General features: G+C 51.3%; 7 protein-coding genes across 7 annotated transcripts; 5 read left to right on the top strand and 2 right to left on the bottom strand.

Moving 5' to 3' along the window:
• Positions 1 to 1,075: 1,075 nt before the first annotated feature.
• BJY04DRAFT_231186 (cytochrome P450) lies at positions 1,076 to 2,840 on the top strand (the record flags this gene model as incomplete). The annotated part of the gene is made up of 7 exons (XM_073719461.1): positions 1,076 to 1,274; positions 1,321 to 1,412; positions 1,472 to 1,704; positions 1,751 to 2,122; positions 2,184 to 2,472; positions 2,509 to 2,637; positions 2,685 to 2,840. The coding sequence occupies 7 exons, from the start codon at positions 1,076 to 1,078 to the stop codon at positions 2,838 to 2,840; spliced, it is 1,470 nt and encodes a 489-aa protein (XP_073566716.1).
• A 208-nt stretch (positions 2,841 to 3,048) lies between these two features.
• BJY04DRAFT_222576 (DUF3425 domain-containing protein) lies at positions 3,049 to 4,600 on the top strand (the record flags this gene model as incomplete). The annotated part of the gene is made up of 4 exons (XM_073717426.1): positions 3,049 to 3,334; positions 3,398 to 3,815; positions 3,864 to 3,954; positions 4,007 to 4,600. 4 exons carry the CDS (start codon positions 3,049 to 3,051, stop codon positions 4,598 to 4,600), a joined length of 1,389 nt encoding a protein of 462 aa, XP_073566715.1.
• Positions 4,601 to 4,680: 80 nt separating this feature from the next.
• BJY04DRAFT_222575 (EthD domain-containing protein) lies at positions 4,681 to 5,073 on the bottom strand (the record flags this gene model as incomplete). Its single annotated transcript, XM_073717425.1, has 1 exon — positions 4,681 to 5,073. One exon carries the CDS (start codon positions 5,071 to 5,073, stop codon positions 4,681 to 4,683), a length of 393 nt encoding a protein of 130 aa, XP_073566714.1.
• Positions 5,074 to 5,886: 813 nt separating this feature from the next.
• Positions 5,887 to 7,260, top strand: BJY04DRAFT_138236 (uncharacterized protein). Its single transcript, XM_073708636.1, has 2 exons — positions 5,887 to 6,145; positions 6,202 to 7,260. The coding sequence occupies exons 1-2, from the start codon at positions 5,941 to 5,943 to the stop codon at positions 6,984 to 6,986; spliced, it is 990 nt and encodes a 329-aa protein (XP_073566713.1). The 5' UTR covers positions 5,887 to 5,940; the 3' UTR covers positions 6,987 to 7,260.
• Positions 7,261 to 7,349: 89 nt separating this feature from the next.
• Positions 7,350 to 9,369, bottom strand: BJY04DRAFT_138233 (uncharacterized protein). Its single transcript, XM_073708635.1, has 2 exons — positions 7,898 to 9,369; positions 7,350 to 7,840 (listed from the first exon to the last, which is right to left on the bottom strand). Exons 1-2 carry the CDS (start codon positions 9,332 to 9,334, stop codon positions 7,535 to 7,537), a joined length of 1,743 nt encoding a protein of 580 aa, XP_073566712.1. The 5' UTR covers positions 9,335 to 9,369; the 3' UTR covers positions 7,350 to 7,534.
• Positions 9,370 to 9,544: 175 nt separating this feature from the next.
• BJY04DRAFT_138227 (NADP-dependent oxidoreductase) lies at positions 9,545 to 10,850 on the top strand. The gene is made up of 2 exons (XM_073708633.1): positions 9,545 to 10,450; positions 10,506 to 10,850. The coding sequence occupies exons 1-2, from the start codon at positions 9,632 to 9,634 to the stop codon at positions 10,749 to 10,751; spliced, it is 1,065 nt and encodes a 354-aa protein (XP_073566711.1). The 5' UTR covers positions 9,545 to 9,631; the 3' UTR covers positions 10,752 to 10,850.
• BJY04DRAFT_138231 (uncharacterized protein) lies at positions 10,713 to 12,373 on the top strand. Its single transcript, XM_073708634.1, has 2 exons — positions 10,713 to 11,385; positions 11,435 to 12,373. The coding sequence occupies exons 1-2, from the start codon at positions 10,950 to 10,952 to the stop codon at positions 12,037 to 12,039; spliced, it is 1,041 nt and encodes a 346-aa protein (XP_073566710.1). The 5' UTR covers positions 10,713 to 10,949; the 3' UTR covers positions 12,040 to 12,373.
• The last annotated feature ends 915 nt before the right edge of the window (positions 12,374 to 13,288 follow it).

Raw genomic sequence — 13,288 nt, 5'->3', positions numbered from 1 at the left:
ACCAATGGACCATGGATCTTACTACACTCTGCAGCAAAGCCTGGGACATTTCTTCTCATACATGTTCGTTGAAGTGAACCAAAACAGATTATTTCATCAAGTAAACTGCTAGTATCTTGAGCAAGTCGTCACCCGGCAACATCACACATTGGTTATTCTCAACAAGTCGGGTACCAGTCAAAGCTACGTCCGCTTCAACTATCTCCCTTTGATTAGCCCACCTGCCCATATGAATGCCGTACACACCGTTTTCGTGACTCGGGGAGTCGCTTGTTCCTCCGCAAGCATCTTTTTTCCACCATTTCTAGCTACGATTACTATTCCATCTGCGGCACGAGCCACTAGGATGATGCCACAGTCCGTGTCCTTGACTGATGATACTGATGGCTCCTGTTATGGAACGACCTACAGGACTCAGGTTGTCTTAGGCAATTTCTATGAATCGATTTAAATCCGTACGAAGTAAGCTATGTAGGGAGCATAAACTTTACGATAACAGGATTGGTGTTATGAGCAGAGCGTGAATATAGGGTCTATAGATTACCTGAAAATCCCGTCAGCTAGGTGACACTTATCTGACTGCTCGGTGCTGTAGGAAAGCAAGGCTGTAATGTAAACCATTGACACCCATGGGATGGAATTGCGCCGTCGAGATTCTGATTAGCTCTACATATGGGCGATTACACCATAAACTCTGCAGACGTTGCCTAATGTATTTGCCGAGGCTACTCCCGGCTTAGCACCTGCTCATTGCGCTCTAGACCATGCACTTTATAGCCAGCGAATAGGATGCTCGATAATCCAAAAAATAGAGTTCTTATATGTCGTCGCGAAGGCCTAGCAAAAGCAAATACTGTGATCCCACATACGCAAGCGCGGTGACAACGCTCGATCAACCAATACTCGGGCGTGCTCAAGAAAAGTATGTTGGAGCAGCGCAAACATGTCCTCTGGGCATCAGGTTCACTTTGGCCCCGCTTCGAGGTGCATGAGGGTCATAAAGCGTGGGTCGTCCTCGCGAATACTGCCCTGGAAACACTCTTCTCCGAGACTCTACTCCAGCTTGTTTCCCAATATGCTATCCTCGACGCTAGCATGCACTGTCTTGCTATCGACATTATACATACCTTGCTGGATCATTTACGCTCGATTCGTACACCCTTTGAAAGATGTCCCCGGCCCATTCTTGGCATCAGTGTCGAGATTCTGGCTGGCCTACCAGGTCACAACTGACAGGATCGATATCATTCAAAGGGTGCTGCATGAAAAATACGGTTAGTGTGTATCTAAATTCTCGCAGGCCTCGTCTGATACTCCCAGGTCCTTTGGTGCGAATTGCTCCAGATGAGGTCTCGGTTGCTGATCCCACCTCCGTCAAGGCGATCTATAGGATAAAGAGTGGGTTCACCAAGGTAGTCAAACCTGCGCCCCCTTACATTGTATCCCTGCTGACTTGGGAGTTCTTTTGTAGACAGACTTCTACACCCCTTGGGCGGCAAACCTCACCCCACACGGCGATAACTTCTCAGAGCGAGACAAACCCAAACATAATCAGCGGCGACGGATCGTGAACAGCCTGTATTCCATGTCGAGTGTCTTGGAGTCGGAGAAGTATATCGATGCGTGCACGGATGTGTTTCTTGACAAGATGAAGACCTTTTCGAAAGCTAAGCGCGCCGTTGACTTGGGTGAATGGATACAATGGTAGGTCGTACTCAAAAGCACTTCCCAGCTGACGTGGTGAGCATAGGTATACATTCGACGTTATCGGGGAGCTCTTTTATGGTCAGCAGTTCGGGTTCATGCGCAATGAGCATGACTTTGGCCACTATATCGGTTCGCTTGACATCTTGATGCCCGGTATTACAGTTCTCTGTATGCTGCCGGAATACCTGCGGCTATTTCAAATGACACTCAACCTTGTTTTTCCAAGCATGCGAGATGCCCTACAGAGCTACACTGACATTCGCAATGCTGCAAAGTTCTGGGTTGAGCGTCGGATGCAGTCTATGAAGGAAAAGGAAGCCTGCCGGGTTGACCTTTTGGAAAAGCTTTTCCAAGTGCGAAACGCTAGAAGCGACTTTGACATCCCGGAGATTCAGGTCGAGTCACTGGGAGGAATGTAGGTTTTCTTAGATATTCACACCACAAGTTACCGCAACTGATTATTTCTGAACATGTAGCTTTGCCGGCAGTGATACAACAGCCATCGCCATTCGAGCCATCCTATACTATCTCATCAGAACTCCAGTTACATATGATAAACTTATGATGGAAATCGACGCCACCAACCGCGATGGACGACTGAGCAGACCTCATGTGAAGTATAGTGAAGCCATTAAGCTGCCCTACTTGGTCGCTTGCTGCAAGGAAGGCATGCACATGCACCCCAGCGTTGGGCTGTCTCTTCCGCGACACGTCCCAGCCGGCGGCAAAATCCTCGCAGGGCGCTTTTTCCATCCTGGAGCCAAGGTCGGTATCAATGCAGCGGTGCTTCATTACAACTAGGATATCTTTGGGAAAGATGCGGCAGTGTATAACCCGGATCGGTGGTTGCGCGATGCTATAGCGGCGGCAGAGACGGACTGCCACATGCTGCACTTTGGAGGCGGATCGAGGACTTGCATTGGGAAGAATGTATGTACCGCCATTGCTGTATGAGAGGCTAACTAAGTCGTGTCCAGATTGCACTGGCGGAGATACACAAGATCATACCTGATCTTCTTAGGTCGTATCGCCTCGAACTGGTCGACATAGGGAAGGAATGGACAACTCGGAATTTCTGGTTCAACAAACAAACAGGAATTGAAGTGTATGTGACCATGCGAGAGTCGGAGTAGGGAGCGGTGTGTTTCATGCAATGTCGCTATATCCATAAAGTAAGTAGACAACTGCGCGGCCGGGCTCCAAGAAATTATATACCATTCGCATCCCGGTATGGCACACAGTATATCCAAGACCAGATCTATCTCAGCGTGTCTGTGGAGTTCCTTGTAATGGCGAAGTACCTCGGCCTCTAAATGATCGCCAGGGGGAAGTCCGAGGAGGATGCCCGACTGCTCTCCCCGCGTTTTCATCATCGACGTAGACGATACCCCGGATTTGCTCCTTACACCATCTATTATAGTGCATACGACTACGCTAGTGATGGAAGGAGGCCCATCTGGCTCCATTGAAAGGCTAGAGGAGAAGTGTCGGCAGCTGGAGTTTGAGAACCGCAGGTTGCGCCGGACACTGCGATGCGTCGAGTGTAAATCGCGGATTGCAGAGAGCCAGCAGCTGCGCACTGCCAGTGCTAGTGGAGTATTGAAACGGCAGCGGACACTGCCTAGAAGTTCTCATTGCAGGGGTTCAGCAAGAGAAAGGACTCCACTCTCTAACTGCACTCAATACTCAGTCAATCCGGGAGACGTTAATTTGGACTGGCTTTCTATGATCAACGAAGAAGTGCTCGAGGTATCTCAATCTAGCCAGCATGCTGAGAGGGGAAATGACTCAATATCCTATGACACATTCATGCGACTAAGTGACAGTGACCTGAATACCGACGGCCTGCAGCTTTCGGCAGCGGATATTGCCTGGGATGATCCATTAGACATGCTTGTTGAGGTAGAGCATAGTCCTTTAAGGCAACAGAGGGTGGAAACAGCCCTCAACGCATGTATACCACTACAGATATCCGGGGCATTGCAATGTCTATCTAATCTGGATCTTGATTTTGGTTTCAAATCCTCCCATGTCTTGCAGAAAATGGATTCATACATCCAGGGTCTCGGACTACAAATCAGAGACACTGTCCAAGACCACCGCACTCTGTACGTTCTCCTCGCTGTATAGACAGGCTAGTGGCTGACAGCCATCAGCACCTCCGAAGTGGAAGCCCTCGTGTCGCACGGGCTGTGTTGGATTGTCAGGGAGGCATGGCCGAGTGCAGAGGTATTCTGGAAGCTGACGGTAAGTTTTTCATATATCTAACCGTCCGGAAGTTCGCATTGACCTCTGTTAGGCGTCATTGAACGGTTTCCTGCAGACCGAACTTTGGCGCCTTTTCCCTTGTCGAGAGACGTACTATAAACTTCATCCAGCTTATCGGCCCACAATGCTACAGCTCACAGTTCCTCATCCGCCGCTGGTAGATTGGCTTCCCTGGCCTGACCTCCGAGACCAGATCATCCGTTGCCAGCACCAGATCGACGTGGAGGCGGCGTGCAAGGCAGCGATTGAGAGTGTTGTCGCGCATCAACAGGGAGGGTCTGCTTTACCAACCTTTCGAGTATGGGATCTGTATCTGCTGGAGAAACAGAGTGGTGTTGGTCTTATCAATAATCAGCTCTCGTACAAGCCACGCTCGGCCAGGGTGATTTCCATTGAGAAAGCCTACGGTCTGGTATACGATGACTTTCTGTCGCAAAGATTGCACCCGGACTACTTTCGAAAGTACCCGATGCTAGCGTGCGACAGCATCAAGACCGAGTTCAGTGTTCGCGATGTTCAGTTTACCGATTATGAAGGGGTGGGAAGTCCAAAGCCTTTTACTGAGATGGCCATGCTCCAGCTGAAGAACGTAGTAACCAAGCGGGTTCATAGGCGTGAAGCTTAATGAGGGTCTACTCGGTATACTCAATTGATATGGTAGAACGTCCTGGTGATGAACCTTGGCAATAATATTAAACTAGACAACTAACAGGTAGTCTCAGTTACACTCCCCACCAACACCAGCTTCAGCTTCGAGCTATCCATAAATTCCTGCTCATCTGCATCGACAGCCTCCTTCGTCCCTGGCTCCATCCTCCGCTTGAAGAACTTGTTGAGCGCCTTCTCGGTCGGAAACGTCAGCTCGGTGATGCAGTCGTATGGAAAATCCTCCTGCGAACCTAGGAGCGCGGTCACTGGGTACGTGTTGTCATCTCCTGCGGTAGGACGAGCGAGGTACAGGCGCTTGTGAGATAGAGGAAAGTCATCGCCAGCAAGGCTCTTGATCAGAGGGAGGTGGACGGTGTCGTAGTAGGCTTGGAACTCGGCTGGGGTGGTGCCTGGCTTGCGGGTCACGTAGAGGAGGGCTTTGACGGTCATCGTTGGTTATTCAATGGGTAGTTGTTGTGTATTGTTTGTTGTGTATTGTTGATGACCAGGAACAAACGCTGCATTTATATCTTGAGGGGACAGAGGCTGATGGAGGGTGAGGCTGGAGGGTTTCTCTATAGACGAATCATCCACTCATATCGAAACATCTATATTGGCAGGATTTCATTCTTACTTGATAGTGCCTAGCGTCGGTTCGGTGAATGACGACTGACTCGTTTTTTAGATCGCCGCATGGAGATATATATAATTGATGCTACGCAGTCTGAACACCAAGTAGGTACCTCGGGGATAGTTACAACTAACGCTCAAGAACCAAACCCTGACAAAGCATAGATCGATCACTAGGGGTTTTTTTTTTTTGAAGGCTGGGAAGATGTCGAGATATTGTTGGAGTGATGTACAACAGGGGATCATCAACCACCTCCTACACATGACGGGCGCGAAACTTCGCTGTAGCTAGGTCAGGATCTGGATACGTCTCGTGCACGGACAACGACGAGTGGTAGCCACTGGGTAAATATCATACAAAAGAGCCTTATTCGCGGTGTTGTACTGTAAGTCCCCAGGCTCGATCATGACGAGGCGGCGCGTCCCGACGAGGGCGTGGTGGTGAAAAGAGAGAGCAGTCTTCCAAGAACCGAGTAATCTCCGAGGCAAGGAGTCTAGGGTCGTGATTGGCAGCGCGAGTCAGGAGCATGGCATTGTACTCCACATGCTCGCTAACAATCGCCCGGAGCATCCAAGATCTGGCACTAGCCCCCAGGTCGGGCAAGGGGCAACACGGAGGAGCAAAACATTCATATGCGAGGGGTCCCGCAAGTAGTTCGTAGATAGTTCGTGAAGCTGTCCGTCGCCATGTGGTTCTTTTTATCGGCAGTGGCAGCTCACGCCAGCATTCTTCCAACACCAGCACCGACGGAGGCAGGACACGGCAATGTAGCACCCCCAGCGCCAACTACAGCGATCAGCACCTGCGAAAAGGATTGCGGTGAACTGCGTCGTCGGGATACCACCTCCGCGGCAGACGCCAGCATCTGTGGTTACTACGATGGATCTAAATGTAAGCAAGCCACTGTCCATAGAGGGGAGAAAGGAGTCTAACCAGAATCCCCAAAGACTCTCGGCTTGCATGCTACTACGGCAATGAGTGCGTCTTCCATGCGCCTGACTCGGAGTTTCCTGGCATGGTGGGATGCTGTCCGACGACATCGGCCACCACCCCTTGCGTAATCTTCAGCACCTGCTACGATGGCGATGAGATCTCGGCTACTCCACAGCTGCTATCCTCCACAACGGATCCGTTTGTCATGCTTTGCACATATGATGAGAATTCTTATTGCCATACAAGGACCTGGCCGGATCTGAATGTCGCCGACGTCGCCTGTACGAATGAACCTTTCTCGCGGGCGGAGACCATGTATACTGCTGGTTCAATAACGGACGAGGATGATGACGACGACCAGATCACAGAGACCCTTTCAATCTCCTGGATCGCCGATGCAGTCCTCCTGAGCCTGCGAAGCGTGGCTATGACGACGACGACTACGAGCGGAAGCAGCACCGCGGAAACAAGCTCGGCCACAGAAACTGCCACGCCTACGCCAAACAATGTGGAAAGCGAGTCCGAGGAGGGTTCGTCAACACCGGTCGGTACCATTGTTGGCGCTGTAGTGGGAGGTGTTGTTGGCCTTGGATTGATTACCGGTGCGGCAGTCTGGTTCTGGTGGCGCAAGAGGAAGAACCCTGAGGAACTCCCCCATCCTCCTGAGACCACAAACTTGGACTTGGACAACACTACTCCAGAGCTTGACGGGGGAACAGCAGCAGGGAGGCACGAACTGATGGCACACAAGGAGTTTGCTGAGCTGCCGGCTCGAGAAGTCCGACACGAACTAGAATAGCTAACTATGCTGCACTGCCATACACGGCGATGAATGGGTCCTATGTAGTGCTTCCTCCTGACACCATGAATTATTGCCTTGGTCTGGCCTGATGAACTGTGCAGGGTAAATGCGAAGGCAATACAGGCTACAATCTTACCATTATCCACCGAGTACTGCCAGGCGAGGGCAGCAAACATGCATGTCCCTGTGAAATGAGGCACTGGCAATGTCAATTCGCTCCTGCTCGCCCAGCATGTTGGTGGAGTGTTTGAACCGCCCGACGAGGAGAGGCCGGATGGTCTAGAGTGATGTCTACCACTAGGTGCTTGACTTCACATCGAGCAGTGCCCGGTTGATGGTGAATACATGACGCTGTCTCGACTTCCTCAGTGGCCACGATGGATGATGTTCTGAAGTAATATCTGAAGCTTGATTTTTTCGAATCTCGAGTAGAATGGATTGCCGCAGACTCGACGCCACGCTATGCACCTGCGAAGCACTGGAATGCCCAGGCAGAACCCAAAACGCTGTGCTAAGTCAGGTTAACAGTGTGTTAGTGGCGTACCTTAGTCTATGTCCTCCCAACCATCGTCCGACTCGGACAACTCCGGCTCGCCGTATTCCTCCCGAAGCATGCTCAACAGCTGTAGCAGAGCCTGGGAGCGGGCCTGATCAGCGGATGAAGGGTGGGAATTAGGTTCATCAAGTGGCTCTCCTGCCGAAGGGGCTTCCCCATTGTGGACTGGGGCGCTATTGGGAGCCATGGTGAGGATTCGAATCGTTTTGGTTGGGAAGAAGTGGGCAGCGTTGGCTCGGTGATCTTGTGCCATGCCACCGGGATGGATGGGGGGAGGTTGTCGGCGACCGAGAGTCTATCTTTATTAGTCTCTTGAATCATGATTTCAGCCCAAGGCAACGTTGATACTCACCGTGTAGGTACTCATGATTACATCATCGTAGATGGCCATGAAACTGACCGGAACTGCTAGCTGCGGCATTGAACAAGTGAGGAACGAATAAGACGCGGCATTGGAGCTGTCAACACCAGGGATGCGTTTATTCTTATCTAATGTCACAACATATGCGCGGTCTTGAATCTCGAACATCAGGCGATGATTACGAATGGACAACCAGCCCCCTAAATCGAACGTTGACCCGTCAGATTCGCACTCAATAACAGCGCTGCAATCTGCGAGACTTTTCTGATCCCGAAGAGCCTTGCGCCAGTCGGAACACACGAAAACGCGACCCGCTCGAGACACGCCCACAAACAAACCATCATCTTCCATCCCAGCACCCCACTCATCCTCGCCGTGTCGAACATGATCCGGATCGTCGGGTGGGGGAAGAGAACCCCTTGCGAGGTGGATTGAGACCATGTTATTTCGAGTAGGAGACCCTGCAGAGAGGAATTGATGCGGCAAGTCTGACTGCTGAGGGTACATTGGTCGTACCCTAGCTGATCCGGGGCCAGCCTCCGGATGACGGATATGGTAGTGCTCTGTGCATTGCGACGGCTGCAGCGCGCCCAGCAGCTCCCCGGACCTTTTGTCGTATACGTGGTAGCCTCGGGGTCCCATGGAGTAAATGACGGCGTCAGCGCATTGGTCCAGGTGTCCGACAGCATCGCGCTCAATTGTTAGGTGAGTGGTCAACTTTGGAGGCCGCTGCGTCATATCATAGACGAACCCCTGGCCCTGTGTAGACACCACACATAAGGTACCGTACGAGAGCTGGAAACCTCTTGTCTGGCAATCGTGGTCCAGTACTGCGATGCGCCGGAACTCGCCGCGCGGTGCACCTTCGATATCGGTCTGCCACACCTCGACGGCGTCGCCCTCGCGATCAAAGACCACCATGCCGTTGTCGTATTCGAGATGGGCGTAGGGGCGAACGGCATGCTCATGTGCAGTGTCCAGTGTCGAAGGCAGACGCCATATAACCTGACCAGTATCTATATCCGTCACATTCAGGCCGCCGGCGTGAGAGGTAGACACGATGAAGCGGCGCTTCAAGTCTGCCCGAAACCGCCAAACAGGATCATCGCCAACCTGCAACACTAGCTCTCGAGTTGTGGGTTGTGCATCGGCCCAGTTGCGCTCAAGCAGAGTCTGCCGTTCGCATAATTTTTTGGATGAGGTTATGTTGTCGAACCATTGGGAGAATGTCGCACCGGAGGGTTGGGCAGCTTTAGAGAAGATGGAGTAGATGGCGTCTTGGTGGGTGAGGTCGATGAATTGGCGCCAGGCTTGGGAGACGGCGGTCAGGGAGGCGACTGTGGACAGCGAGGCGAATTCGAGGATACGTAGCACGAGCTCCGGAGGGAGGATAGCAAGTGGATCGGTCGGTAGCGAGGCTGTTTGCATGACGGCGAGAGGAGAGGAGAGGAGAGGAGAGGGGGAGGGGAGTTGAAGAGAAGAAAGCTGAAGCTGAAGCTGCAGCTGGAGGTGGGATGCATAATTTGTTGTGCCAGGTGATGTCATGCATTAATATGCAGCTTTGTCAGCTGCTCTGCATAACTCAATGAACCTCGGCACATTCGCATCCTGAGGGGAGGTTGCATCAGGCGTTGTCTTCTTTCTGTCTTCTGTTTCTTTTTCTCATTTCTCTTCTTTTTCGTCTTCTTAACACACTCAATTACCTGTTTGTTGTCTGCCTTCGCTATGTCCTACAAACAAATCATCTACAACACGCCGCCTGCCCCGGCCATCAACTCGTCCCTCGAATCCGGCACCTTTCGAGTCCAGACAGCCCAGCGTCCCGACAATGTCCCTGCCGACAAGATCCTCGTCCGTGTCCACTACCTCTCGCTCGACCCGGCAATGCGTCAATGGCTGACCGCTAAACGCTCCTATATCGCCCCCGTCGAAATCGGTGCTGTCATGCGCGGACAGAGTATAGCCCAGGTACTGGCTGTCGGCAGGGACCTCGGCTCGAAGTTCAAGGTCGGAGACTGGGTGACGGCATACTCAGGGTGGCAGGAATATGCTCTAGTGGGTGCGAAGGAGGCTGAGAGGGTCATAATCCCGCCCGGCGGTCGGCCCACCGACGCGCTGTCCGTGCTGGGCATGACAGCGCTGACCGCGTACTTCGGCATGATCGATATCGGACGGCCAAAGGCGGGTGAGACGGTGGTCGTCTCCGGAGCGGCTGGAGCGACTGGTATGGTAGCAGGTCAGATTGCAAAGATCAAGGGGGCCAAGCGGGTCGTTGGCCTGGCTGGGACGCCCGACAAGTGCGAGTTCTTGGTGAAGGAGCTGGGTTTTGACGCCGCCATCAACTACCGGGACCCTGACTGGCGCAAGCAGTTGAAGGAAGCTACGCCCGAGTATATCGATGTCTATTTCGACAACGCCGGTGGAGAGATACTCGAAGCATGTCTGGCACGAGCAGCGCGGAACTCACGGTTTGCTATCTGTGGTGCCATCAGTCAGTACAACTCCGCAAAGCCCCAAGGCCCAGCCAGTTTTATGAACGTAATTGTAAGTGCCATGTTTGTTGTGTGATGGTATAGAGCAACGCTGACATCTGCAACAGTCACAACGAGTAACGATGAAAGGTTTCATTGTCTTTGATTATGCGAAGCAGTACTCGGCCGCGCTGCAGGAGCTGGCCTCCTGGCTGACACAGGGCAAGCTTAAGCGAAAAGAACACATCGTTCCGGGAGGACTCGAGGCAGCACCGGCTGCGCTGGTGGATCTGTATGCCGGAGCGAATACTGGAAAGATGATGGTGGAGGTTGCACCTGTCAGCGAGGCATTGAAGCCATCAGCCAAGCTGTAGATAGATTTATGTACAACCAAGCATGTGATTCAAGCGCTCATCGACGTGTACGTAGCTGACCAGAGGGGCGATCGGAACGGCACGGCCGGGGCACGGCAGGTTGGCCCCACAAAGCTGTGGGACAATGCCCCTTGTCTCCCGTTCAATCTCTGCCGCCAACAATCGCTTTGTTTCTCCTGTTCAGCGTTGACCATCATAATGGCTGACATTGCATACCGATCGCTGTTTCTCTTCTTCGGTTATCTGACCTTGATCACTTCCTCCTCTCTGCTCTGCTGTCGGACCATCTACACCCGATACGGAGCCCGGCAGAAGAACAATGACTGGGCTATTCCAGAGCGTCGCCGCCAATTTTGGCTGTTCGTCTTGCTGGCGGCTCTGAGTCTAGGATCTACTTGGTACTATATGATCAATCTGTTCTTCTACTCCTACCGTACTTGGGCCACCAGCATAGTGGGATTGCCCTACTCGGGCGTAGAAACCCCTCTTCTCACTCGCATGGGCCTTTGGCTGAAGAACACTAAAATCTTTCAAGAGGCCTGGGAGACCGTATCCGAGAATCCCTTCAGAGTGTGGTGGAGTGGCCAAATTTTTGGGTGGACGATTGGGTGGAGCCTTCTACTTGGAATCACAGGTGCGTTGGAATTGCAACAAGACGGAGGGAGTGGCTGACCATTTCACAGGCCGAAGATACCATATACCCCATGTCTGGGTCTATATGTTCGTCGCACAGGCTGTCAGTGTCTCCTTTGCAGCAAACTTGTTCTTCGCGGCCATCACCGTCTCGCCGCGACCGAATGAGAGGGAGATCCGCTTCTCGTGGTATCCACCCCTTTTGTACGAGTTGCTCCCTGTCGCACTCTCCATTTTGGACAGCCTTGCGGTTCCAATCTACGCCTATCAGAAACGATTCATGTTAGTTCTGCTGGCGCCGCATTTCCTCGTCTTCATTCCTTGTGTCTTGGGCCCCCGAAGCTCCTCCGTGAAACCTATCAAGGCCCAGGGTGATTACACTACTCAACGATACGCTGTCTTTATGTTGTGGGTTGCTGCAGCTTCCGTTGTTCTCCAAGCATACTTTACTATTCTGGTCCTCCGGGAATTGGGAACCGACATGCCGTATACGGAGGTCGCGCAGCGGTTGCTCGATACTGTTTATGTTCATCCCGCTTGCAGCAGTGTCAGCTGGGATGTAATCATGTGTACTATCAGCGGTTTTGCTTGGGCTTTGGTGCACGGATTGAATGCAAGCAAAATGCTCGGCGGACGAGAGCTCGTCAAGAGATAAGACTAAGGGCCCGAGCGGCGTGGAGAGTACGGGCAGAAATCACGCTCAGGGTCCTTTACAAAGGCAGTAGAAAACTGGGTAGAAGGGATTCCGAGCAATCTTGAGAAATTTTGAATGATGAAGGTAGGTGTGGGCTTAATTATAATAACTTAATAAATACCCCCCCTTTTATTAGATTGTACCCTTATAATCTGTGTTTCTGTTAGCCGTCGTGGCGAGGAGGGCTTACCACATTGCATGGACTGAACATGGGGAAGTACTAAATCATCATTCTGGTGTGTGCTTGTACGTTCAGTTAAGCTGGTACAGGAGTCTAAAAGGAGGGGCTAAGTGGCAAATTGCAAGCAAATGTATTATAGTTTCATCAAGTAATGGACATCTCAATGGCTTTCGGTTCCCGTACTGTACTGTGAAAATAGAATATTCACTCTCTTTATTATTACCATGGCCGAAATTGGATTCTTTCTCAATATGAATCAAGGACACCTGCTACATCTTGTGTTTTGTAGCAACTGTATTGACAGAACAAGGTAAGTACATGATTTCAGAGAAGCAGGACAAAGAGAGTCATGGACTACTGGAGCAATTATGATTTAATCTTGCTGGCTATGACGACAAGATGTCCTTAATGTCCCGGTATGCGCCCAGTTACATTCCCAGGAATCATTTCCCTATCGTCCTTGTTCTGGCTTACAGTGTAGTATCCATGGAGGTATTTTCCGCGGATGATCAGTTTAACCAGCAAGCGGTGAACTACAGATTATAGGAATGCTATTATGCTTTCGGCGATTTTCTATATTTCCGGAAATGTACTCCATACTTTGACCACCAGGTGGTAAGAAGCGGGTGGGTTCCAAAGTATGATCCGCTGGGAGAAACCTTGTCCAGAATTCACAAACTCCAACAACTTTTTGTCTAGGTGATTTTGACTGTTGGTTCCGGTTTTCCGGCGTTCCAATAACCAAGAACCATTCAAGGATGGAGTCAATTCCTTATGGATTGTCAGCTAGCTACTAGAAACGGAATTTTATATTGGGCAATCCGTTCTACCCAGTGAGCAAAGCAATGCAATTCTTACTACATGATTACCGCGTTCGTCAAAGACTCTGACATTTGTAGGGTCTATTGGGCAATAGTATTGTCGCTTAGACTTTCTAAAGCCCTAGATTCACCATTACTCAAAGCAACCGTAATTATCCGTGGCAGCTTGCCTGCGATATCTTGACGTATGTATAATGTAACCGTCTCT

The sequence above is a fragment of the Aspergillus karnatakaensis genome (assembly GCF_047715665.1).
Source record: "Aspergillus karnatakaensis strain CBS 102800 unplaced genomic scaffold BJY04scaffold_61, whole genome shotgun sequence".
NCBI classification, from domain to species: domain Eukaryota; kingdom Fungi; phylum Ascomycota; class Eurotiomycetes; order Eurotiales; family Aspergillaceae; genus Aspergillus; species Aspergillus karnatakaensis.
This window is presented reverse-complemented; position numbering and strand designations above follow the sequence as displayed.

Coding starts and splice junctions, on each gene's coding strand:
- BJY04DRAFT_138236 (XM_073708636.1), top strand. CDS start 5,941: ATGTGGTTCTTTTTATCGGCAGTGGCAGCTCACGCCAGCATTCTTCCA. Junction 6,146..6,201: donor TTACTACGATGGATCTAAAT/GTAAGCAAGCCA, acceptor GAATCCCCAAAG/ACTCTCGGCTTGCATGCTAC.
- BJY04DRAFT_138233 (XM_073708635.1), bottom strand. CDS start 9,334: ATGCAAACAGCCTCGCTACCGACCGATCCACTTGCTATCCTCCCTCCG. Junction 7,841..7,897: donor TAATCATGAGTACCTACACG/GTGAGTATCAAC, acceptor TAATAAAGATAG/ACTCTCGGTCGCCGACAACC.
- BJY04DRAFT_138227 (XM_073708633.1), top strand. CDS start 9,632: ATGTCCTACAAACAAATCATCTACAACACGCCGCCTGCCCCGGCCATC. Junction 10,451..10,505: donor CCAGTTTTATGAACGTAATT/GTAAGTGCCATG, acceptor CATCTGCAACAG/TCACAACGAGTAACGATGAA.
- BJY04DRAFT_138231 (XM_073708634.1), top strand. CDS start 10,950: ATGGCTGACATTGCATACCGATCGCTGTTTCTCTTCTTCGGTTATCTG. Junction 11,386..11,434: donor CCTTCTACTTGGAATCACAG/GTGCGTTGGAAT, acceptor ACCATTTCACAG/GCCGAAGATACCATATACCC.